Genomic DNA, 22,766 nt, shown 5'->3' with positions numbered 1-22,766 from the left:
TTGGCTGCAAAGGACATAATCAATCTGATTTCGATATTGACCATCTGGTGATGTCCATGTGTAGAGTCGCCTCTTGTGCTGTTGGAAAAGAGTGTTTGCTATGATCAGCGTGTTCTCTTGGCAAAACTCGATTAGCCTTTGTCCTGATTCATTTTGTACACCAAGGCCATGCTTGCCTGTTATCCCGGTGATTTCTTGACTTCCTACTTTAGCATTCCAATCCCCTATGATGAAGAGGACATCTTTTTTTGGTGTTAGTTCTAGAAGGTGTTGTAGGTCTTCATAGAACCGATCAACCTCAGCTTCTTGGGCCTCAGTGGTTGGGGCATAGACTTGAATTACTGTGATGTTGAATGGTTTGCCTTGGATTCGTACTGAGATCATTCTCTTGTTTTTGAGATTGTACCCCAGTACTGCTTTTCCCACCCTTTTGTTGACTATGAGTGCTACTCCATTTCTTCTAAGGGATTCTTGCCCACAATAGTAGATATGATGGTCACCTGAATTAAATTCGCCCATGCCTGTCCATTTGAGTTCGCTGATTCCCAAGATGTCGATGTTCAATCTTGCCATCTCATGTTTGACCACCTCCAACTTACCTTGATTCATTGATGTGACATTCCAGGTTCCTAAACAAAATTGTTCTTTACAGTATCGGATTTTCTTTTCACCACCAGACACATCCACAGCTGAGTGTCCTTTCGGCTTTGGCCCAGCCGCTTCACTCTTTCTGGCGCTACTTGGAAATACCCTCTGCTCTTCCCCAGTAGCATATTGGACACCTTCCGACCTGAGGGGCTCATCTTCCGGCATCATCTCTTTTAGCCTTGTGATACGTTCCATGGGGTTTTCTTGGCAAGAATACTGGAGTGGGTTGCCATTTCCTTCTCCAGTGGACCACATTTTGTCAGAACTCTCTGCCATGACCTGTCCGTCTTGAGTGGCCCTGCACGGCATAGCTTATGGCTTCACTGAGTTACGCAAGCCCCTTCGCCACAACAAGGCAGTGATCCATGAAGGGGCAAACTTCTTTAAACTTAAAACTTTTTCCCCTACCATCCTCCAATACAGCCTCTGTTTTTGAATATGCTGGCTCTGTCCTCTCTGTCCAGAGGATGAGCTGTGGAGTTGGCAACTCCCCAGTTCGTGTGTCGTAAGACTGACCTACAGCACTGGGTTGGTTTATGTGAACACTTAGTGCCCTTAACTGGGAATGGACAGGCATAGATGGGCGGTAAAGCACCTGCTTAGCATGCAGGAGGTCCCAGGCTCGCTCCCCAGTATCTCCACTTAGAAAAAGGGTCAGGTTGCAGGTGATGGGAAAAGACCCCTCCCTGCCTAAGAAACCTGGAGAACTACCAGCCAGAGCAAGCAATACTGGGTTCGATAGGCCAGCAATCTGGCCGGGTATAATTCAGAGTGCTGTGTAATTGCAATATGTCATAGCGGTGTTTTTCTTCTCGAGTCTGGATGGCTCCCTTGGGAATGTTGTTTGGTGACAATGATCTGTTGTTTTATTGAGCAAGAAGCCTTTCTGCTTGTTTGTCAATCCTGTAAGAGGGAGGGAAGCTCGCTGATTAATTTTAAAACATTCCTAGTCATTTCTCATATCACATGAGATTCCAAGGCGGCATCCAATGTAAATTATTTTGAAACATTATAGAATGGAACAGCCTTCACTATCTTAGGGCCCTCCAGGTGGGTCAGACTACAATCCCCATCACCCCTAACAGGTAGGGCTCTGCACAGTGCTGGCTGGGGATGATTGGATTTTCAATATAACCCATCTGGAAGGCTGCCAGGTTGGAGAAGGCTTCAGTACAGTCAAGCCAATGTCCAACAGCCGTCATAAAAAGCAGCCAATAAAAAAATCAATTTCCGTTACAGAGACAGACTGAGAAGTTGTCCAGTTATAAAATGCCTGGGTAAAAAGTTATGTCTTAACCTCCTGCTGGAAAGAGTGTAAATCTCTTCAGAGAGGGTATTCCAAAGCCACACGTTTTCACATGAAAATGCCACAATATAATAGAGCAGTATAAAAGCATTCAGCAGAAAATGCCCAACTTCAGCTTCCAGAATTCAGTGCCTGGGAGTCATTGAGGGTTGTGTGTTTTTTGCCTTTGTCCCCCTGCATGAAGAACTGGGACTGAAACAGACATATGAGGGTTCAGCTAAAATGACAGGATAAGGTAACCTTTTGTGGTGCTCAGCCTGGCTGCACACCATCTTATTTATTTATTGCATTTATATCCCCCCAATTTTCTTCTTGCAAGCAACCCAAGGCGGCTTACATTATCCCCTCCCCTCTCCATTTTATCCTCACAACAACAACCCTGTGATGTGGGTTGGGCTGAGAGGCTGTGACTGGCCCAAAGTCACGCAGTGAGCTTCCATGGCTGAATGGGGACTAGAACCCGGATCTCCCAGCTCCCAGTCCAGCACTGTCACCACTACACAACTTGTTTTGCATTCCTTCCCTCCCCGAATTTGCAATCTCGCCCTCTCTTCCAGGATGGCCCCAGAGGTGGCCGCGGTGGAGAAGAAAGGCGGCTACAACCACCTCTGCGACATCTGGGCACTTGGCATCACAGCAATCGAACTAGCTGAGCTGCAGCCGCCTCTTTTTGACCTGCATCCTATGAGGTGAGGATGATTTTGGGGGTCGCAAACCAACTCTGTCCCTGTAGAGATCTGAAGGCCTGGGCGGGGGGAAAATGGGAAATATTCAGAGTGGGAGAAAATAGTTTCCCCACCCCAGGTTTCCCTCCTACCCCAAAGATCTCTTTTCAGCTTTTCCAGTGGAAATTTGGGGCAACTTTTTTTTAAAAAAAAAAACTCCTATGAAACATTTTCTCTTCTGGGATGAGTGCAATGCTTTTTAGAGCTGGAAGAGGTGCAGAGAAGCACAACCGAGGGGGCTGTGAGGGACAGTCACAGTATCTGGGGCTTTTTAGCTTAGAAAAAGGTGGGGGCATGATACAGGTGTATAAAATGACGCATGATGTGGAGGAAGTGGAGAGAGAGGTGTTTTCTCCCTCTGCCATAATATTAGAACAGGATTATTCCATGAAGCTGATTGGTGGGAGATTTAGGACAGATAAGGACATCTTCACACAGCGCAGAGTTCAACGATGGAATTTGCTACCACAAGACGTAGTGATGGCCACCAGTTTGGATGGCTTTAAAAGGGGATTAGTCACATTCCTGGAGGAAAAGGCTATCAAGGACTACTAGTCCTGATGACTATGTATTACCTCCAGTATCAGAGGCAGTATGATTCTGTATGCATGTTTTTGGGATCACTGGCTGCCTGCATGCTTCCGAGCCCAATTCAAAGTGCTGGTTTTGACCTATAAAGCCTTACACGGCTCAGGACCACAGTTCTTGATGGAACGCTTCTCCTGGCGTGAACCGACCCATACGCTATGCTCTGCATCTAAGGCCCTCCTCCGAGAGAGGCTCAGAGGGTGGCAACAAGGGAGAGGGCCTTCTCAGTAGTGGCTCCCCATTTGCGGAATAATCTCCCTGACGAGGCCCGCCTGGTGCCAGCATTGTCATCTTTTCGGCTCCAGGTTAAAACTGCCCTATGCTCTCAGGCGTTTGGCAGCGTATAAGGAGTCTCTTTGATTGTCTGTGGCTGATTGTTTTTTAAATTGTTTTAGATATATGCTGTTGTTGTGTGTGCTATTTGTTCCGTGTCATTATGTGAATGGTTTTATACTTTATATAATGTGTTTTAATTTTTTTTTTATTTTTGAGAACCGCCCAGAGAGCTTCGGCTGTGGAACAGTATAGAAATCTAATAAATGAAATGAAATGAACACGAGCAGGAGGGTGCTATTGCATTCATGTCCTGCTTCTGGGCTTCCCGTGAGCATTTGGTTGTCACTGTGTGAACAGGGCAGTGGACTAGACAGACAACACTAGACGCAGACTAGCCTTCCGTATGTTCTCATGGATTTACACTCTCAAAATATGTAGTATGAAGATTTTTCTGTAAGACGATCTTCAGCAGGGGTGGGCAGAAGGTAGATCTCCAGACGTTTTGGACTTCAACTCCCAGAATTCCCGACCATTGGCCATGCTGAAGGGTGCTTCTGGGAGCTGAAGTCTAAAAGGTCTGGAGATCTACCTTCTGCCCACCTTTGGTCGACAGCATTAGAGAATAATCATTCCTGCGTATACTGTAGACTAGGGGTGGGGAACCTCAGACCCGGGGGCCAAATCTGGCCCTTCTGGGCTCCCAGTCTGACCCTCTGGGGTTCTCCAGAAGGCCACACCTCCTTCCCCTTGCTGCACCCCCTTTCCCCCAATCACCCATCATTTGGAGGTTTCCTGGCTTTGTACAGTTTTCCCTCCATTCTAAAAGGTTGAAATGCCTCTCCTAAGGCTTCGTTCCTGGCAGGAAGAGCTTGAAACTACAACATGCTGGTATATTTGGCCCCGCCCCTTTTGCCTTGGCCCCGCCCACCACTGGCATGTGGCCTCCGAAAGCATCTCTGAAACTGAAGTCTGCCCTCGGGTTTGAAGGGGTTCCCCATGCCTACTGTAGTCCTTTGGAACACTCAAATCCAAGATGCATTTCTGCACCGAGAATTCATTGTATTTAATGTCGTTATAAAACTTGATATCCAGACATGCTGCTAGTCATTGGAATCCCATGAGGACAGGCAGAATAGCCAAACCTGCTTCTTGTGGGTGGCAGGATTCAACAACAGGAAATGCCAGATAGATGCCTATCCAGTCATACTGGCTTTTCTGGATCTTAAAGTGGTGTTAGTGTGACATCGCGACTGCCCTCTCACAGTGTCCCAAATTCAGTGCTCTAAGCCTAACCTACTCTGTATCTAACCTACTCTGTATTTATTTATTTCATTTCTATACCGCCCAATAGCCAAAGCTCTCTGGGCGGTTCACAAAAATAGGGTTGTTAGCATAAATAACAACTGTAGGGTTGTGAGCATAAATGGGATGAGAATTGTCCACTACTGTATATTAATTACTTTTCTGTTTCCATTGAAAGCAAAAATTCTAGTATTATGGCAATGCAAAAAACCCAAGATGCCGATATTTACTGTTGAGCTTGCAGTATAACAAAACAAAGAAATAGTGTCAGTTCGCAATAACGCAATAACATTAACAAAAATACAACACTCATATCTTAGATATGCAGTATAAGCAGTCCATGTGTCTGAATAAGCATCCAAACGAGATTCTACAGAACATATGTTCAAATGTAAAGAGGGCAGTAAGAGTCTTAGATCACTGAAGAATAGATGTTGGATGTTTATGGTGGGCTGGAAGTTCTGCAGTTCTGCTTTGACAGAACGGAAATGTATCTTTGGCTGTGATCAGGCTGAACATTACTTATTTTTCTGCTCTTGTATGCAGGCCCAAGGAGAAAATTTTGCTCTGATATCTTCCATGATAGTGAGCTAAGACTCTTCAGGATATGGTTGTGCAATGATTTTGTTGTTCAGTCATGTCCGACTCTTCGTGACCCCATGGACCATAGCACGCCAGGCCTTCCTGTCCTCCCGGAGTGTGCTCAAGTTCATATTCATTGCATCGGTGATGCTATCTAGCCATCTCATCCTCTGCCGTCCCCTTCTCCTTTTGCCTTCAATCTTTCCCAGCATCAGGGTCTTTTCCAGTGACTTTTCTCTTCGCATTAGGTGGCCAAAATATTGGAGCTTCAGCTTCATTATCTGTCCTTCCAATGAGCACTCAGGGTTGATTTCCTTTAGGATGGACTGATTTGACCTCCTTGCAGTCCAGGGGACTCGTAAGAGTCGTCTCCAGCACCACAGTTCGAAGGCATCAATTCTTTGGCACTCAGCCTTCCATATAGTCCAGCTCTCACAGCCATACGTTGCTACTGGGAAAACCATAGCTTTGATTAGATGGACCTTTGTTGGCAAGGTGATGTCTCTGCTTCTTACTATGCTGTCTAGGTTGGCCATAGCTTTCCTCCCAAGGAGCAAGCGTCTTTTAATTTCATGGCTACAGTCACCGTCTGCGGTGATCTTGGAGCCCAAGAAAATAACATCTGTCACTGCTTCCATTTCTTCCCCTTCCATATGCCAGGAAGTGATGGGGCCAGATGCCATGATCTTCGTTTTTTTAATGTTGAGTTTCAAACCAGCTTTTGCACTCTCCACTTTCACCCTCAACAAGAGGCTGTTTAGATCCTCTTCGCTTTCTGGCATAAGGGTGGTATCGTCTCCGTATCTGAGGTTGTTGATAATTCTCCCGGCACTCTTTAATTCTGACCTGTGATTCATCCAACCCGGCGTTTCTTATGATGTACTCTGCATATAAATTAAATAAGCAAGGCGACAATATACAGCCTTGTCGTACTCCTTTCCCAATTTTGAACCAATTGGTTGTTCCATGTCCGGTTCTTAATGTTGCTTCCTGTCCCTCGTACAGGTTTCTCAGGAGACAGATAAGGTGGTCTGGTACTCCCATCTCTTTAAGAATTTGCCACAGTTCGTTGTGATCCACACAATCAAAGGCTTTAGTGTAGTCAATGAAGCAGAAATAGATGTTTTTCTGGAATTCTCTTGCTTTCTCCATGATGCAGCGAATGTTGGCGATTTGATCTCTAGTTCCTCTGCCTCTTCGAAACCCAGCTTGTACTTCCGGTAGTTCTCGGTTCACATGCTGCTGAAGCCTAGCTTGTAGGATTTTGAGCATAACCTTGCTGGCGTGTGAAATGAGCACAATTGTACGGTAGTTTGAAAACTCTTTGGCATTGCCCTTCTTTGGAATTGGAATGTAAGTTGACCTTTTCCAGTCTTGTGGCCACTGTTGAGTGTTCCAAATGTGTTGGCATATTGAGTGCTGCACATTAACAGCATCAATCTTTTAGGATTTTAAATAGCTCAGCTGGAAGACTGTCATCTCCGCTAGCTTTGTTGTTACTAATGCTTCCTAAGGCCCACTTGACTTCACTCTCTAGGATGTCCGGCTCAAGTTCAGTGAGCGCACTCTCATGGCTATCAGGGACATTCAGATCTTTCCTGTATAGTTCTTCTGTGTATTCTTTCCACCTCTTCTTAATCTCATCTGCTTCTGTTAGGTCCCTGCCTTCTTTGTCCTTGATCATGCCTGTCTTTGCACAAAACGTTCCCTTGAGATCTCCGATTTTCTTGAAGAGATCTGTAGTCTTTCACATTCTCTTGTTTTCCTCAATTTCTTTGCATTGTTCATTTAAGAAGGCCTTCTTGTCTCTCCTTGCTGTTCTCTGGAACTCTGCATTCAGTTGGATATATCTTCCCCTTTCTCCCTTTTCGCTTCCCTTCTTTCCTCAGCTACTTGTAAAGCCTCATCAGACAGCCACTTGGCTTTCTTGCATTTCTTTTTCTTTAGGATGGATTGAGTTGCTGCCTCCTGAACAATGTTACGGACCTCTGTTCATAGTTCCTCAGGCACTCTGTCTATCAGGTCTAATCCCTTAAATCTATTTGTCACCCCCACTGTATATTCATAAGAGATATGATTTAGGTCATACCTGAATGGTTTAGTGATTTTCCCTACGTTCTTCAATTTAAGCCGAAATTTTGCAAGAAGCAGCTCATGATCTGAGCCACAGTCAGCTCCAGGTCTTGTTTTGACTGACTGTATGGAGCTTCTCCATCTTTGGCTGCAAAGGACATAATCAATCTGATTTCGATATTGACCATCTGGTGATGTCCATGTGTAGAGTCGCCTCTTGTGCTGTTGGAAAAGAGTGTTTGCTATGATCAGCGTGTTCTCTTGGCAAAACTCGATTAGCCTTTGTCCTGCTTCATTTTGTATACCAAGGCCATGCTTGCCTGTTATCCTGGTGATTTCTTGACTTCCTACTATGATGAAGAGGACATCTTTTTTTGGTGTTAGTTCTAGAAGGTGTTGTAGGTCTTCATAGAACCGATCAACCTCAGCTTCTTGGGCCTCAGTGGTTGGGGCATAGACTTGAATTACTGTGATGTTGAATGGTTTGCCTTGGATTCGTACTGAGATCATTCTCTTGTTTTTGAGATTGTACCCCAGTACTGCTTTTCCCACCCTTTTGTTGACTATGAGTGCTACTCCATTTCTTCTAAGGGATTCTTGCCCACAATAGTAGATATGATGGTCACCTGAATTAAATTCGCCCATGCCTGTCCATTTTAGTTTGCTGATTCCCAAGATGTCGATGTTCAGTCTTGCCATCTCAGCTTACCTTGATTCATTGATCTGACATTCCAGGTTCCTAAACAATATTGTTCTTTACAGCATCAGGCTTTCTTTTCATCACCAGACACATCCACAGCTGAGTGTCCTTTCGGCTTTGGCCCAGCCGCTTCATACTTTCTGGCGCTACTTGGAAATTCCCTCTGCTCTTCCCCAGTAGTATATTGGACACGTTCCGACCTGAGGGTCTCATCTTCCGGTGTCATATCTTTTAGCCTTGTGATACGTTTCGTGGGGTTTTCTTGGCAAGAATACTGGAGTGGGTTGCCATTTCCTTCTCCAGTGGGCAATGATTGCCCGATAATAAACGTTTCATTACCTATATGTAGCCACCAAGGAATGACATGCTTCATTTATTAATGGTTTAGGGCACAGTCCTATGCATGTTTATATGGAAAACCTGGCTGGGGAATGCTGGGATTTGTAGGACTTTTCTGTGCAAACATGCATAGGATTGCGCCCTTAATAGTTCTTTAAAGGTTTGTTGATGTATCTGATCTTTGGACAGTTCGTTACAGTTTAAAGCGAATGGTGTTTTTATCCTGCAGATTATTTTTGTTGTTACACACTGGCCAGTAACTTGTAATAGCCTTTGGCTAAATGCATTAAAGTGACTGACTTGTGAGCCAGTATTAAGCTTTATTTAAAGTGTATGTGCGAGGGAAAGCAGTAATCAGGAGAGCCGGTGTAGTGTAGTGGTTAGAGTGCTGAACTGGGGTTCGAGAGATCTGGGTTCTAGTCTCAAGTCGGCCGTGAAGCTCACTGGGTGACTTTGGGCCAGTCATGGACTCCCAGCCTAACCTACCTCACAGGGTTGTTATGAGGATAAAATGGAGAGGAGGAGAACCATGTAAGTTGCTGTCGGTTCTCTGCAAGAGGAAAAAAGGTGGGATATAAATGTAATAATAAATAAAAAATAGTCTTATTTCTCTTTCCATTTAGGGCCTTGATGCTGATGTCAAAAAGCAGCTTCCAGCCTCCCAAGCTAAAAGACAAGGCATGCTGGTGAGTACAAGTGTGTGCAGGAGTGTCAGCTATCCAGCTTGAGGTCTCCTTTGTGATCGATCAGAGAAGATGAAATGCAAAACAGTTGCTTTTATTATGCAAACTACAGTCAGATCACTGGTGCCTCAGGTTACAGTCAGACCCCACGAACAGCGGAAGCTGCCTTCTACTGAGTCAGACCCTTTGTCCATCTAGCCCACTATCTAGTCCATCAGACACTGACTGGCAGCAGCAACTCTCCAGAGTTTCAAGCAGCAGTTTTTCCAGCCCTACCAGGAGATGCTGGGGATCGAAATGGGGACTTACTGCCTGCAAAGCAGGGGCTCTGCCACTGAGCTACGGCCCCAGCGAGGCATTCTAGACAGCTTTGCATAATACAGGACCACTTTGGCTACAAGCAACTCCCTTTGGTTAATGCACTATGTTAGATAGTTGCAACGAAAAGTGGTGCTGGCCATCCCTTCGACAGCCTGAGTGGCTGGTTAAGCCTCTCCTTTAGGGTAGGTCTTTCCAGAGGGACCTTCCCATCGCTGCCAGCCTTTTGGAACGCCTCACAGTTGACATTGCTCCAACCGCCTAGCCCTTCGTCTCACCCTGGGATCTTGTATTTCTAACTCCTCCTCCTCAAGCTCTGGCATTCCCACAGCTGAAGACGGGCCTGGCTCTTTTCTAACTGATTAGACTATGTGCACTAGTTGCTGGGGAACATGGGCGGGAGGGTGCTCTTGCACTTGTGTCCTACTTGTGGGTTCCTGTGGGCAGCTGGTTGGCCACAGTGTGAACAGAATGCTGGACGAGATGGACGCCAGGTCTGATCCAGCAGGGCTCTTCTTAGGTGCTTGTTAGTTTGCTCCTGGACAACATCCACCCTGGGACTGTTGGTCTCCTGCAACTTTCGCCCTTCAGCAAACACTTCCTCCTCCTCCCCCTCGGACTCCAAATCAGTTCCCACATCTTCTGAAAGTGCCCCTACAGAGGTGCTAAGCGCGATCCCTACAAGGAGGTAGATCAGGAGCGGGGAACCTCTTTCAGTCTGACAGCTGAATTTTATTTTGATGAAGCTCTTGGGGGCCACGTTCCAGGGATGAACAGGGCGGGGCCAAAGGCAAAAGAGGTTGGGCCAAAAAGACAAGAAACACCAGTCTAATAAAGGGGGCGTGGCCATCTTGTGGACCCCAGAGGGCCAGAGTGGGAACTCTGTAGGGCCAGATTTGGCCCGTGGGCATGAGGTTGCCAACCCCTGGCTTAAATACAAGGTTGGTTAAGAGATCCTGAGGATGGAACTCTAGGTTTGTAAATGTAAAACGTGTCAGTGGATTCTACTGGAGAAAAAGAGACAGTCACAGAAGACTTCAAGGTGTGCAGGGGGCATTGGGTAATGCCCAAGCCGTAAGCGGTTCTTAGAGTAGACCCATTGAAATTGATGGGACTTGGGCTAAAATAACAAATAGGATCTTTTTGCTTAGTTTACACATACGTTCCTTTCTCTTTCTTCCAGGTCCATGGATTTTCACCATTTCCTCAAACTCTCCTTGACCAGGAACCCCAAGAAACGTCCAGTGGCTGAAAAGCTCCTGCAGGTGACTCGGGATTAGAAGACCCCATCCCACCAGGGTGGGGGGCAGGATAGGGCGGGGGTGGCATAATTCTACCCTCAAATCTTAAACATCCTTCCAGACAGAGAATGACAAACATCTAGAAGAAAAAGCTGTCCAGATCAGAGGAGCGAGATTACTAATATTACATTATATACTAGTAAAAATTATTAAAATAGGGTTCTGTTCTGTTTAATCAGTTTATATCAATTACCAATAATGGTTCTGTTCTTAACCACACACAAAAATGGTGAAGCAAAATTGGTGTAAGAAGAACTGTAAGTATACAAATATAGCAACAATATTACGAATTTTTAAACGATCGCTTTTCTATCTTACACAATTTAAAAGATTTATAAAAACAATGAATTAGCATTTCATGCATACACAGTAACAATGCTGATTTCCAAAAAAAGCTATACATATATAGAATGCTTATATCCCAAATTGTATTAACATTTAATTATTTAGTTATTTAATTATTAAATAATTATTGAATTATTAAAAAGATATCTCGATGTGGTTTCCAGAAACACATGAAAATACGTACTTGCAAATCCAACAAAATATTCATCATTTCAAATGTTTTAAAATATTTATTTGTGCTTAAGGGCATAGTCCTATGCATGTTTAGACAGAAAAAAAGTCCTACAGCTCCCAGCATTCCCCAGCCAGCATGGGGAATGGCTGGCTGGGGAATGCTGGGAGTTGTAGGTCTTTTTCTTGCTTTGGGGAGGAGCTGTAGGACAGTTTTCTTGTTTTAGCGGGGACACAGGGCTAGGAGTGGGAGTATGAAATGGGGAGTGTTGTGGTGGGAGGGAAGCTTTGCTGTTGAAGGCTTGAAAGAGGAACAGATTCAGACTGGATGGGTCCTTCATGCTGTGCCCTCTGGCAGACCCTCTCCTAGGTCAGCGGGAACCCTTGGTGGGCTTACCTGATGGTGGCAAGCACTTCAGTCAGGGCTTGGTACCCCTTAGTGGGTTGTGTGTGGTTGTGTGTGAGCTGCCATTTCAGTTTCCCCCGGTGTGTTGACATGGCATCTGTGGGAAACGTGGGGCAGTGTCCAATCGTACTCCTACTCAGAGTAGACTCATTGAAGTGAATGAGCCTGGTCTGGGTAGGACTACCATTGGATCCTGCGCTTAACTAGCAGCTCCCATGTCCCAGCCCCTGGGGCAGTTGGGCTTGTCATTTTAAATTTCGTACAATGCACCCGAGTGATGCAACATCAGGAATTGTGGGAAATTAAAATGGCACCTCCTGGCTGGCTGCTCAGGGCAGGTATTGGCAGTTACCCCTGCTGGAGCACCGTCCAGCAGCTGTCTGAGGACACCACACGCTGAGTCGGGGCCTGAGGGAAACCTGCGAGGGCCTCGGACTTTCCTCTCTATTCATTCCATCTCTCTGTCTGCCAGCACCCTTTCGTTTCCCAGCCACTGGCCCGGATCTTAGCCATTGAACTACTGGATAAAGCCACGAATCCTGACTTGGCAGCTGCTGCCTTGGATGATGGGGATTTTGAGGTAAATGTGTGGTGTGGTGGGGTTAGTTTCACTGTACATTCAGAATGGACGCCCAAGTATTTCTTCGCACAGGAGGTATATATAGAATTCTAAAACAAGATTGGGAAGGGAGAGGGCCTTCTTGGCAGTGGCCCCCAATTCTGGAACGTTCTCCCCAGTGAGGCCCGCCTGACACCAACATTGTCATCTTTTCAGAGCCAGGTTAAAACTTCCCTTTACTCCTCTAAAGAACTTAGTAATACTTGCAATTTTTTAAATAACGTTTTTGTTTGTTTTGTTGAAATCTACCCCCAAAAATGATTTTAAAAAAAGACTTCCCTCTGCTCGCGGGGGCATACAATGGGGCATTTATGTCAGTCGTTTTATCAGGTCAATAGGGTGTTATTGTAACAGTTTCCTAAGGGCGCGATCCTGTCAGGATAGGCGGCTGCCTCTGAACTCAGAGGTGACTGCCTATCCAGTGCAGGGCAGGAGAAGCACAGAGGAGATCGTCCCCTCCGCGCATCAACCATCCGTCATTTGTGGCTGGACAGCCGATTTTGGCTGTCTAGCCATGGGAAGGCAGAGCAGGAGGGTGGACGCTGGCCAGCACATTGGAAGCGTTGGAATGGTATGTCCGCCCTCCCTGCCTCGGCACGCCCCCAGGAACACTCCAATTTCGCCACTCTGCACTCCTCTTCTAAGTGTGGGGTGCGGAGCCATTCCTTGCTGCCTACAAGGCAGTGCGGGAGGGGGTGGAGGTCGGTTCCCGGGAACCGACCTATCCTGTGGCCGTCTAGCTGCTGACTAGTGGCCATAGGATTGCACCCTAAGCTGTTTTAAATTGTTTTTAAATTTTGCATGTTAAAGATTTTATATTATGTTTTTATTTTCTTGTATTTGTGGGTTGCAGTTTTTGTGAATTGCCCAGAGAGTTTTGGCGATCAGGCACTATAGAATCCAACAAAATGGGAAACCCCACAAAGGATGCCAAAGTGATATGATGAACAAAATAGGTATTTTAAAGGCACAATGCTATGCATGTTTAGACAGAAAAAAGTCCTACCGCTCCCAGTATGCCCCAGCCAGCATGGCTTGTTGGGGGATGCTGGAAGTTGTAGGACTTTTTTCTGTCTAAACATGCATAGGATTGCACCCTTATTCAATAACAACCAAAAAATAGTTTTAACACATTTGGGACCACCTATAGGTCCTTCTTCAGGGAAATCCATAGAACAATACACAGAATTTATAGACTTCTTTACCCATATGTGGTCTGAAATGCATTGGAACTATTTCTTTTTGTTGAATCAAACACCTATTTTCTTTACCCCGTTGCTTTTTGCTGTACAAAAATGAAATAAAATGAAAATGAAATAAAATGAAGAGGGTCTCGTAAACAATCTAGCCTCGCCTTCTTCAACCTGCTGACCTCTGCTGGCTGTGCTGACTGGGGATGATGGGGGTGTGGTCTAAAACATCCAGAGGGCACCAGGTTGAGGAAAGCTGATCTTGCCTGAACTAGAACATCCCCAACAGATGGCTGTCCAGTCCCCACTTGAAGTCTGCCCCATCCCTCTAAGGCACTGGCTCTGTCGCTGTACTGCTCTCAGAGTCGTCCTCTGCCCTCAGAGGCAGCAGAGAACGCGTCTTTGCCCTCTTCGACATGACGGCCCTCCAGGGATTTGAAGACTGCTACCGTGTCCCCTTTCAGCCTTTTCTTCTCCAGGCTAAACGTACCCAGATCCTTCAACCTTGTTTTTTATTACCTTTATATCCTGCCTTTTTTCTTCTTGCAAAAAAACTAAGGGGCTTACATAGTCTTCCTTTTCTCCGTCTTATCCTCACAACAACCCAATGAGGTAGGTCAGGCTGAGAGAGTCAGTGAGTCACCCAGTGAGCTCCATGGCCAAGTGAGGGGCTAGAATCCAGGTCTTCCAAGTTCCACTCCAACACTCTAAGCACTGAGGCAGAGGTCTACACCACTACACTCTAGCCACTTCCCAGCCAATGGACATGCTGGCTGAGAATTATGGGAGTTGTAGTCCAACCCATCTGGAGAGTATCAGGTTGAAGAAAGCTGATCTAGATGGACTTTGGTCTGACTGAGCAGGGATTCATCTTATATGCTTTTGTTTTTAAATATTGGTTTGTTTTCTTTATTTTCAGGCCTATGAGGTCTTTCCTGACAAAATCCATTCACATAGACAACACGGGCAAAGTGAAAGCACCCTTGCAGACATCCAGCGTAAGTTTCCCCCCTGTGTTCCCCCCACCTCCACTCACACTGATCAACACCCCCCACACCCGCCCGCCCCCAGACACATACACAGCTTTAGTTTCTTCAGTGGGAGCCCCCCCATAGAAAGTTGCCAGCTGTCCTGGAAGGGGGAAAGGGTAGTGTAACGTATGCCTGTTATATTAATGTATATGATTTCACTGTTAACTTTAGCCCAGGTAAGATAGGATTAATAGTATGCGGGAGAGTGAGTGAAAGGTACGAGGGGACTGTGTGAGGTTATATAAAGGGTGAGCTGACAAGTAGTTAGTCAGATAGGGCCTTAGGGATCTTGGAAGCAACATCTAAGTATTGGGGTTTATGTACAGGATTTTAGGAGGGGTAAAGTAGGTAAGGAAGTTGGGAACAAGCATTGGTTAATAATAATAACATAACTTTTCAGGTTTTAAATAAATCTTAATTTGTTTTTAAAAATCCAAATTCCCACTTGTTATTTGATGTTACGCTACCTTCATTATGTCTGTTTCCTGGTTCCTTCTCCCGTAGTGGGTTGAGAGAACCAGCTGAGCATATTGAGTTTCTCTGGAACCAGGAGCGGGTAAAAGGGCTGAAGCTTGTGGGACAGTCGGGACAGCTGTTCCCGTGAAAGTGAAAGCAGGCGTTCCTGAGGGGTTTGGTTCTCAGTTTTTTGAGGAGGAGGCTGGAGAAAGGCATGGAATCATAGAATAGTAGGGTTGGAAGGGGTCTACAGGGCCATCGAGTCCAACCCCCTGCTCAATGCAGAGCCTCTGGCTCAAGGCAGAGCCTCTGGCAGGAATGTCCCAGGTAGCCATGGGTCAAAGCAGGTGGTGGGGTGTAGGATTCCAGCACCAGAGGCAGTGAGCCTATGTACACCAGTTGCTGGGGAACATGGGCAGGAGGGTGCTATTGCATTCATGCCCTGCCTGTGGGTTCCTGGTCGACAGCTGGTCGGCCACCGTGTGAACAGAATGCTGGACTCGATGGACCTTTGGTCTGATCCAGCAGGGCTCTTCTGAAGTTCTTACGTTCTTAACTGTTGAAAGCAGTGGCTGGGAGCCTGCTTCTGAGGAGATGGCTAATGCTTTTTTTGTTCCTTTATAGTTCATCAGGTTAAATTTGGGCCTCCGTTAAGGAAAGAAACAGAACCGTGGTGCAATCTGGTAAGCTGTGTGTGTGTGTGTGTGATAATGTAAACTGGTTGTCTGACCAGTTCCAAGGCCAGAGGTGTGCAACTTGTGGCCCCACAGACGTTTTGGTCTACAACTCCCATGTTTCCTCACCTGGCTAGGGCTGATGGGGATTGTAGGCCGAAACATATGCAGGGCCCCAAGATGCCCCCCCCTTCCCTTAGGGAAGAAGGGGCACCAAAATGCCAGGTCAAACCTGTGACCATCTGGAGAGAGAGTCCCTTTATTCTAGACTTGGAGCTGTTAATAGTACGGTTTTCTTTGTTTTGCAGAAGGAGGAGGAAGAGGAGAACTGGATGCTTTTAGGAGATGGAGAGTAAGGAATTGCTGGAGGCTGGGAAGAATGACTGGAAGATTGGGGGGTTGTCGGGAGCCCCGCCGGTTTTCCCTCCCCAGCACTGTGAAATAGGATTGTCACCTTTTTCCTCCTGCTGGCTGGGCTCCTTTTGCTGCAGAGCAGGGAAGAATTCAGCAGATGCAGCTCCCCCCGCCCAGCAGGGATGTGGAAAGCATCACCAGTTGAATTTCTACCTGTTTCGCAGCTATTAAAGGCACGGGAACCTTTCCAGGGAAATGTGGAGACTCTAAAAAGAAGAGGGTGGATTTTAGGGGATCACAAAGAGGGGGGAACGTGGCAGCCAGGACTGTCTTGGCCCTGTGTGTGTGTGTGTGTGTGTGTGTGTGATACATGAATAATTAGCTGTTATTTCTGTGCTGTTTGTTTTCCTCTTCAGGAGCCTCCTTCAGTCGGTGGAAGAAGCACTAGAGGAGAGGTAAGCTGGGGTGGAGGTGAAATTAAGGCACATAGGAACCTGCCTTAGACAAGGTCAGATTATTCCTACATCAGTAGCTCTTCCCCCTCACCTGCCACCCTTTCTTAACTGGAGATGCTGAGGATTGAACCTGGGCTTATAATCCTTCTCTTAAATGTAAAGTGAAGATTCTAGTCCTCATGGCTCTGATTTGAATTGTAACATAGGACGTTGCCTTATAGTGAATCAGACCTGGTCGGTTCAGTATCATCCAGTCTGATTGGCAGCGGCTTCTCGGGGGTTCAGGTCTTCCCAGTCCTTTCTGGCGATGCCAGGGAGGGAGCCTGTGACTTTCTGAATTGAGGCACGTCATCCAGCACTGAGCTCTGGCCCCTCTTTCCAAAGGCGCAGGGTTGCTTTCCACTCTGTGAAACAGTGGTGCAGCTAGGTACATAAGAACATCAGAAGAGCCCTGCTGGATCAGACCTAGGGTCCACCTAGTCCAGGATTCTGTACACACAGTGGCCCACAGAAAACCCACAAGCAGGACTGGAGTGCAACAGCACCCTTCCGCTCATGTTCCCCAGCAACTGGTGCCCCTCGGCCTATTGCCTCTGATATTGGAGGTGCCCTATAGCCATCAGCACTGGTAGCCATTGATGGCTTTTCCTCCAGGAATTTGTCTTACCCCCTTTTAAAGCCATCCAAATCAGTGGCCATCACTACATCCTGTGGTAGTGAATTCCACAGTTTAACTCTGCACTGTGTGAAGGCGTCCTTCCTTTTCTCTGTCCTGAACCTCCCACCCGTCAGCTTCATGGGGTGACCCCACTGGGTTCTAATACTACGAGGGAGGGAGAAAAATGTCTCCCTCTCCACTTTCTCCACACCAGGTATAATTTTGTACACCTCTGTCATGTCTCCCCTTGCCCTCCTTTTTTCCAAGCGAAACAAGCCCAGCTGTTGTACCCTTCTCTCATAGGGGAGATGCTCCAGCCCCTTGATCGTTTCGGTTGCCCTTGTCTGCACTTTTTCCAACTCTACAATATCCTTTTTAGGTGTGGCGACCAGAACTGTACACAGTATTCCATGTGTGGTTGCATCATAGATTTGTGTAAGGGCAATTTTAGATGCTGGACGTAATGGTCTTATGCCACCCCACACCCCCTCTTTAGACTGCTGTGTGTATTACGTCAGTTGTGAAGCACACAAGTAACATTTCTCTCCCCGTCAACTCCCATTCCATGCTTTACAACTGCGTCTGCAACCCTAATATGTTAGAATAATCAAAAACTGTTTGCCAACCCGGATGGATGGATGGATGGATGGATGGATGGATGGATGGATAGAAGAGCCTTCAGTGTGGTGGCCCCCTTTCTTTGGAACTCCCTGCTCCTGGAGGTCAGGCAGGCACCAACACTGTGCTGCTTCTGGCACCTCCTGAAAACAGCTCTCTTCCAGGAAGCCTGCCTTAACTGACCAGCCACGGTTTTTATTGGTATTCTGTTTTTAAATGAACAATTTTAATACGATGTTCTTACTCTTTTTTCTTTTTATCATTTACCTTTCTGTTCACCACTCCGGAATCTGTTTTGCATATATATAAATGTTGTAAATAAATAAATGTTACTTACAGCAAGTGCAGATTTTCACTTTTAAGCTCCCTTAAATCGTAACACCATCAAGGAATAAAATAAAGCTTGCTCCTGCGGTCCTGAGATCTCATCACTTGCCACTCTGCAGCTAAGGGGCTGTGGCTCATTGTGATAGAGGACGTGCTTTGCATGAAGGAGGTCCCAGGCTTGATCCCAGGCATCCCCAGGTAGGGCTGGGAAAAACTCCTCCCTGAAACCCTGGAGAGCTGCTGCTGCCAGTCAGTGTCGACAATACTGGGCTAGATGGACCAATGGTCTGCCTCAGTAGAAGGCGGCTTCCTATATTCCTATGTTTCTATATTCACTCTCTCCGAGTTGACATTTGGGCCCTGGGTTTTTGCCCTTAGCTGCACTGCTGCTATAAAATGTCAAATCTGTTGCTGCCATCTCCACCAGCTCCGGGAGTTTGCAGAGATTCACGAAGACCGTGCTCTGCTGTGAAATTTTAAATTGCTCCCCCGCCTCAGCTTTTAATAAGTTTGGCCTGGGAAAGTCAAGTCACATTCAGAAAGGCTTACCTACACCTGGCAGGATTCCCCTTCATCCCATAGGTGTTGTGGCAAGATACGGATATTTGGCCATGCAGAGAAGGGCACTCTGCACATGCTCAGGGGCATCTTGTTGCTTCCATAGTCCAGGGCTGAGCTTGGACACTGGAAAAGAAGTTCTCCTGGCACATGCAATAGATAGATAAATTTTATTACGATCATTGATCAGCACCTTACAGGTACAGTACTTGCACACTATTTGCATAATTATACAGAAGCTCGAGCCGCCCCCCCCCCCCCACACACACACACACACATGACCCAGAGTATCAGCCTGGTGGAATAGTCCTATTTTACTAAAAGCTTGCGGCAAAGGCTAGCAGCTGCACAAAACCTGGCCACCTTATCTGTAACGTGAGAATCCTGATCAGAAAGAAGAACAGAAAAATTCATTTGATCTGCCTGGCATTTTTTGTACGATAGGTATAATAAAAGCAGAGCAAATTTCTTGCTGGTATGTGCAGCCTCAAACTGAGACCTAAATACACACCGTTTAAGATGCCTTTTCCCACCTTCATTCTTATGGTGTCTGTTTTTTTAAACAAACCGTCTTTGTTCTGCAGGAGCCTAACGATTCGCCCTGCACGCCCCACTGAACAGGTACGTCCCAGGATTTCCCCCCTAACTGCATCCACCCCTTTAACCAGCCCCTATCGTGCCCCCCCTTGAAATAGATCCGTCTTTCCTCAATGCAGGCCCATGCAGAGCAGCGGCCCAGCGGTACCAACGAGGGTGACGCAGACACCATCAAGAGAGGGCCCTTGTGGGATTTTCTCAACCTGGAGCTGACGTATAAAGCCCCCTGGGAGCGTGAAGAGGGTCCTGAGTTCCCAGACTTGGAGTGCCAAGCCTTGCCAGGTAATTAGGGGCCGGGGGAGGGGGCGGCGCTGGAGAGAATGAGGAGCATGGGGCCACATGGGGTTGGCAGAGAAGCCCAAGAGTGGATTGGGGGGTTTCGCTCTCCCTAGGATAGGACACTTGGGTTTTTAAAAGGGAAACTCATTGGAAAAGAGCTGAGAAATTGCTCTGGGGCAGTTCACACATCTGGAGGGCACCAGGTTGGGGAAGGCATCTCTGGGGAATGGGGTGGGATGGTGACGTTGCAGGCACCATCCAGTTGGTGCTTTGCATAGAGCAGACTAATGCTGCAAGCTAGCAGAAGCTTTTCTGCCCTGAGCTTGATGGGTTCATCGCCAAAGGACTTTCCAGTTTATATCTTTGTTTGCCCAGTTGCGGGGGGGGGGGGGGGACGACAAACCTACACCTTCAGCATGTATGTGCTGAGGTAGACCAAATTCTGCACCTTGAAAAGCTGAAGTCTGCAACTGGTATAGATTATGCAAACTGAGCCATGTTTCCTTCTTTTATGTGGTTTATTCCAGGTTTTGCTAGAGCTGGAAAAGGGACTCCCTACCCCTTGACCAGTGGACACATTATTCAGCCTCTTCTGGCTTCCTATATTTCTCCAGGAATGGCCCCCACACTGCAAATAATACCTTTAATAATAATCTTTCCCCCTTTTTCTTCATGAAAGCTGAAAAAGTCCACCCCATCCTTAACTGCTTACTTTGAATACATGCAAGCCCACCACTGGCACTTTTCAAAGACTGGCTAATTTATTACAACTTCAGTCATTTATTGTTGCCAGAGCTTTCATAGCCCCACATGAAATCCTGCTTCAGCAATGCTCCGTCTATCAATTAGGCTGTTATTCTGTGACTGCTTAACTGAGAATAAGCCCCATTAATCTCAGTGGGATGTCAGAGTTTATATACAAAATGGGACGTAAAGCCATAAAATTAAAAAACGCATAAATACAACAACCGAAAACAGCACTGCCAAGAACCTCAGAGTTAAAGCAGATACTGAAACTGAGAGGCCCAGACTACATTTTTATTTAAAAAGGGGGTTAGGGTGGGCAGAAGATCGATCTGGTAGGTATCTGGTTGATTTGCAGTAGATCAGCAAAGATTTCTGACTGCTAATGGTTTAACAATTGCAGCCACAAAATGACTTCCTCCACCCACCCTAAATTATACTGCTGAAGAAAGCTGGGAAGGTGATAACCAGGAGTGGTTTTTTTGTGTGGATGAACTATGAGCCACATTCAGTTCTGGTACTCCAAATAAATTCCTGGGCTCAGAAATCTTTAGTTCTGAGCATACGTCTTTTGCACTTGGCTCCTCTTGGTGGATCTCGGGTTTCTTGAAAAAACACACAAAGTCCGTCGTGCAAGCCTGAAGTCATCCCATGCCTGATTTTAAAAGGCCCGTGTGAACAAAGCGGTCCTCGCTTGGTGCCAGAAAGGCCACGAAGGGACTCGTGCCCCTTTGCAGCCGCTTGACCTCTTAAGCAGTGTTAATCTGTATGCGCCTTTATGTTTGTGCATCATGGACTCAACCATTAACCACCCTGAAATTGGCTGGCCAGGACAAGTAGAGTCCAGCAGGCAGGTGGAAACCAAGGAGTTTATTTAGTGGCCGTAGCTTGGCAGTAGAGCCCCTCCACTGCATGCACAAGGTCCCAGGTTAGATTCCCGGCATCTCCTGGTAGGGATGGAGAAACCCCTGCCTGAAACGCTGAAGAATTGCTGCTACCAGACAGTGTTGACAATACTGGGTTAGGTGGACCAACAGTCTGATTCAGTGGGCCAGTTTACACAGCACGGCTGGCTCACGGTGGGTTGTTTAACCCATGATGAGTTGTGGTGCGCGTGGCCACCATTTTGATTGCGCAACCCCCGACTGGGCTGATCGGGGGTTGTACCGTGTCATCTGAACCTGGCCATCTTGGGCTATTCAAAGTTTAAACAACCCACGCTTAAGCTCTGCTGCACATTGTGGGTTAAGCGTGGGTTGTTTAACCCTCAGTTAACCCACGGTGAGCGGGTTCGGACAACACGACGCAGCTTGATCGGGGCTTGCACAATCAAAAGAGTGGCTGCGCACACCACAGCTCATGGTGGGTTAAACAACCCACCATGACCCAGCTGTGTTGTGCGAACCAGGTCAGGATAAGGCAGCTTCATATGTTCCTGTGCTCCAGTTTCTGACTGTTGCTTTTTTGCGAGTGGTGGTGGTATTTTCTTCTGTCCACAGGCAGCACAGACTTGGGTGACACCCCAAATCGCTCAGGGATTGGCTCCCACAAACCTGCAGACTCACTCCTTTCCACAGAGTGGGCCACCATGAAGAAGAAAGAAGAGGCTACCGTAAGCTGGGGGACCCCAACATTTCAGAACAAAAGGGCCTGGATCAGAAGTGGATGGGTGGGTGGGGAACCAATGAAAGCAATGCTTTAGGTACTAGTTCCCCTCTCCTCAGCACTGGTTAGGCCTCATCTGGAGTACTGTGTCCAGTTCTGGGCACCACACTTGAAGAAGGATGCAGACAAGCTGGAGGGGGTTCAGAGGAGGGTGACAAAGATGATCCAGGGACTGGAAACAAAGCCCTGTGAGGAGAGGCTGAAAGAACTGGGCATGTTTAGCCTCGGGAAGAGAAGACTCAGGGGAGGTAGGATGGCACTCTTCAAGTACTTCAAAGGCTGTTACAGAGACGAAGGCTGGGATTTCTTCTCAATCATCCCAGGGTGCAGGACACAGAACAATGGGCTCAAGTTGCAGGAAGCCAGATTCCGGCTGAACACCAGGAAAAACTTCCTGACTGTTAGAGCAGTACGACAGTGGAACTGATTACCCAGGGACCTAGTGGGCTCTCCGACACTGGAGGCATTCAAGACGAGGCTGGACAGCCACCCGTCAGGGAGGCTTCGACTTGGATTCGTGCACTGAGCAGGGGGTTGGATTTGATGGTCTTGTAGGCCCCTTCCAACTCAACTATTCTAGGATTCTATTCCAGGCACATGAGGCAGCCACCTTGCTGAAGCTAAGCACGTCTGGGTCTGGTCAGTGCTTGGAGGGGAGTCCACCTGGGAACCACATATGGCCATCTTGAGTTCCATGATGGAAGAAAGGGGGGATATAAATGTAATAAATAAATAGGGAGGAACATGGGAGGCAGGGCACCTGGATTTTATGGAATGA

The 22,766-nt window shown here is 46.9% G+C and overlaps 1 protein-coding gene across 1 annotated transcript in view; it reads left to right on the top strand.

The window, feature by feature from the left end:
- Window positions 1–22,766, top strand: part of MAP4K2 (mitogen-activated protein kinase kinase kinase kinase 2) — a 68,831-nt gene that overhangs the window by 25,144 nt on the left and 20,921 nt on the right. The window contains exons 9-19 of the mRNA XM_084824220.1: window positions 2,512–2,643; window positions 9,163–9,225; window positions 10,724–10,805; window positions 12,236–12,343; window positions 14,492–14,570; window positions 15,684–15,742; window positions 16,042–16,085; window positions 16,504–16,542; window positions 19,288–19,324; window positions 19,420–19,582; window positions 21,823–21,935. Coding sequence (XP_084680346.1) covers window positions 2,512–2,643; window positions 9,163–9,225; window positions 10,724–10,805; window positions 12,236–12,343; window positions 14,492–14,570; window positions 15,684–15,742; window positions 16,042–16,085; window positions 16,504–16,542; window positions 19,288–19,324; window positions 19,420–19,582; window positions 21,823–21,935 — 919 coding nt within the window. The remainder of the gene's footprint in view (window positions 1–2,511; window positions 2,644–9,162; window positions 9,226–10,723; window positions 10,806–12,235; window positions 12,344–14,491; window positions 14,571–15,683; window positions 15,743–16,041; window positions 16,086–16,503; window positions 16,543–19,287; window positions 19,325–19,419; window positions 19,583–21,822; window positions 21,936–22,766) is intronic.

This window comes from Heloderma suspectum, chromosome 17 (genome assembly GCF_057233095.1).
Source record: "Heloderma suspectum isolate Gila_16-S chromosome 17, 16-S_ref, whole genome shotgun sequence".
Classification (NCBI taxonomy): Eukaryota; Metazoa; Chordata; class Lepidosauria; order Squamata; family Helodermatidae; genus Heloderma; species Heloderma suspectum.
Note: the sequence above shows the minus strand (reverse complement) of the source record. Positions and strands in the feature narration are given on the sequence as shown.